Source organism: Zea mays, chromosome 1 (genome assembly GCF_902167145.1).
Source record: "Zea mays cultivar B73 chromosome 1, Zm-B73-REFERENCE-NAM-5.0, whole genome shotgun sequence".
NCBI lineage: Eukaryota > Viridiplantae > Streptophyta > Magnoliopsida > Poales > Poaceae > Zea > Zea mays.
The window spans coordinates 52,489,252-52,492,302 of record NC_050096.1 but is presented as its reverse complement, the minus strand read 5'-3'; the positions used below and the strand labels follow the sequence as shown (position 1 = coordinate 52,492,302).

General features: G+C 45.8%; 1 protein-coding gene across 1 annotated transcript; it reads right to left on the bottom strand.

The window, feature by feature from the left end:
- Window positions 1-1,430: 1,430 nt before the first annotated feature.
- Window positions 1,431-2,814, bottom strand: LOC100280812 (WRKY55 - superfamily of TFs having WRKY and zinc finger domains). The gene is made up of 3 exons (NM_001411377.1): window positions 2,539-2,814; window positions 2,318-2,422; window positions 1,431-2,105 (listed from the first exon to the last, which is right to left on the bottom strand). The coding sequence occupies exons 1-3, from the start codon at window positions 2,580-2,582 to the stop codon at window positions 1,610-1,612; spliced, it is 645 nt and encodes a 214-aa protein (NP_001398306.1). The 5' UTR covers window positions 2,583-2,814; the 3' UTR covers window positions 1,431-1,609.
- Between the last annotated feature and the right edge of the window lie 237 nt (window positions 2,815-3,051).

Here is a 3,051-nt window from a genome sequence, read left to right as displayed (position 1 = left end):
AAGTGTATATGTATTTAGAGCTAAGTATCCATGACTCGAGAGAAACCTTAGATGCGTAGTTAGAGGTATTATTATGTATGTAGATATGCATAGTTAGAGATATGTTTAAAATTTAAACAAAATATTTTGTTTACAGCTGAAACTAAATTTAAATATTGAAATTATTTTAGTTTAATATATGAACTACAGATACAAACAAAATATTAAGTCGGAGTTGTGTCCTTAAAACTTGTGGTTCTTGTCCACGTTGTTCGTGACGAGAATTTATTTAGAAACAAGAGAAATAGAGGGGATAAAAAGGCTAAAATTCTATCTAGGACTTATTTAGTTAGGGTAACCAAGGGTATTAAATTCTACTTGTTTAGTTAGAGTTACATTGAAGGAGATTAAATTCTACATAGTCAAAATTAAATGGACAAAGATTTAATATTTGTCAATCCCCGGCCTTACTATTCAGATATCCTTATTATTGAATAGTATAAGGCTCCGTTTGTTTCGTTGGAATTGAATTCCATTTTAGGGCTTGTTCGTTTACGTCGGATTGCACTCGGAATCGTTCCAGCTAATCAAAGTTTATATAAATTAAAGAAGCAATCCGGCTAGGAAACGTTCCGACCCACCAATCCGACATAAACGAACAAGGCCTTAATAATTATAATTTAAATAAAACTAATTAAGTTAATATATTTATATATTATCCTAAATTATATGAGAGATATAGTTATATACTATATTTATGTTATAGCGAAACAAGTAGAAGAGTGTGATATAAGTTGTACATCGAAAAAATAGCATGTAAATCTATAGAATCAATTTTCATCTCTCACCATATGAATTTGAGATAGACTTATATGATAATTTTGGAAGTGGTGGAATGTCACATTTTTTAAAAAATAGCCTATTTTATTAGTAAGTTTTCAATTTCTCAAAATGAAATAAAACAAACGGGTATAAGAGTATTTCAGTCCCTTCAATCCTCTCTATTCTATTTCCCTTGCTAAGCCCTGAATTGTTACTCCAACCGCCGTGGAGCACACAAAATATTGTTGATATTGTTTGCAGGGAGACAATTGTGCCGACAGCTCTTGCTTGTCGATGGTCATATACTCATATTCTTGAGGGGGTGACATTTGCACGTTCCTTTTTTTAACATACACAAACTTTGAATCACCCTCTTTGCAAAATAGAGAGAGAGAAGGGGCGGGGTCTGCTTTGTCTAGTTTCCTTCCATTTTTTTAACTTGTGTTCAGATTTTAACCCCCCCCCCCCCCCCCCCCCCCCCCCCCCCCCCCCCCTCATTGCCGGGAGTTTCATAGGAACATTAATTTATTTTCTCTCTGTTTCAATACATATATAAATGATATCCTGAATATATATACGTTAATCGACGAGCAAGCCATTGCAGAAACGAAGTGTTGGATTAAAATTAGCATTGGTATTTCGATTTCGAATCAAGAAAACAAAAGTAACATGCGAATATGTAGTAAGCTTCGGCATGTAATGAAGGAATAAAAAGAAGAAGGAAGAAAAGAAGACATCTGTATGACTGTATCATATTAGTTTGTCGAAGTAAAGGCATCAATTGCCTTCCTTCCACTGAGTGATCAATTTACAAAAAATGGAAGAACCTGATAGATCCAAATCTGCCTGCATCTACCACCTCCTCCGGCACGGCGGCGGCGCCAGCCGAGAAGGCGTCGTGGTACTCGGTGCTGCAGGACGCCGGCTTCTGCTCCACGGCGCCGGCGCCCCACGGGTACGTCTCAGACCGCCGCAGCACGGGCGGGTTGCTGACTTCCGGCGGCGTGCCTCGCCGCGCCGCCGCCGCCGCCGCGCTGGAAGAGGGCGAGCCGCCGCTGGCATTGGTGGTGGCGGCCGCCGCCGCCGCCGTCCCGGACGAGGAGTCGAAGCAGATGGAGACGGCCTTCCCGGACGAGGTCTGCAGCTGGAACTCGGAGGGGGAGAGCGGGAGGAACGCGCTGTTGCACGAGTGGTCGTTGTAGTACGTGACCGCGTACAATGGCGGGTCGCTGTGGTCCTTCTGCTGCACCTGCTTCGTGGCCGGGCAGTTCATGTTGTCCTTGTACGTGCATCTGTAGTAATACCTGCAGCGGGACAAGAACCTGTGAGCGAGTGAAAACGAACATTTTTGCTGGGATTCGACCCGCCGATAGTGGATGCGGAGAATGGGAGGAAGTTACCAAACATTCAAGTCAAAGGAGGCTGGCTAATAAAAGCCGGGTTCTTCGCTGGCGAGGATAGATTTGTCACCCCCCGGTAAAGTAAAACAAACAAAACATGTAGAATCCGGCCGGACCTGGGGAAGTTGGTGTTGTTGATCTTTTTCTCGCCGTACTTCCTCCATTGGTGGCCATCGTTGTGCGGCGCGAAGGTGTCCACCTTCCTCATCCGCTTCTCCTTCCTGCCAAGATTCCCCGCAAGAAAGAAAAAAAAAAAGAAGACGAAATCAGGCGCCGCCTTCCAAACCGAACCGCGCAGGTGCAGAGATCACAGGCGAACCCGGCCGCAGCTAGTTACCTCGAATTGATCTGCGAGTGATGCGAACTCGGCGCCGGAGACATTGTTTGGCTGCGGTGGAGGAAGGGGTCAAGAAATGCAGGTGCGGGACCGGAGAAGAGGGGTGGCGAAGAAGACGCGGGCAGGCGGCCGGCCGTGGGAGGACGGAGCAGACAGCAGGTTGCAGGCCAGAGCGCTTTTAATTCGGAAGCGTACTTGACTAGACACCACCACACCAGGGCAAGGCAAGCAGAGGAGCATCACGAAGAGAGAAGGGGCGGGAGAGAGAAGTCCATTAATAATTGACACCTCGCGGCCATATAAAACTCTCCAGAACCGAGACCGAGAACGATGCAAAGATTATCTTGGCCTCCGGGCGTATCGCTGTCACGTGCCCGCGCCCACCGACGGGCGACCTGATGAGAAATTTCTGCGCGCCTTCTTCTGAGGCCCCCAACTCAACACTGCCGGAGCCTGAGCTGCGTACAAGTGGCCTCGGAGGTTGTGTGGCGCGTATTTGTTTATTGCATAAGC

Coding starts and splice junctions, on each gene's coding strand:
- LOC100280812 (NM_001411377.1), bottom strand. CDS start 2,582: ATGTCTCCGGCGCCGAGTTCGCATCACTCGCAGATCAATTCGAG. Junction 2,423..2,538: donor CACTCGCAGATCAATTCGAG/GTAACTAGCTGC, acceptor GAATCTTGGCAG/GAAGGAGAAGCGGATGAGGA. Junction 2,106..2,317: donor AACAACACCAACTTCCCCAG/GTCCGGCCGGAT, acceptor GTCCCGCTGCAG/GTATTACTACAGATGCACGT.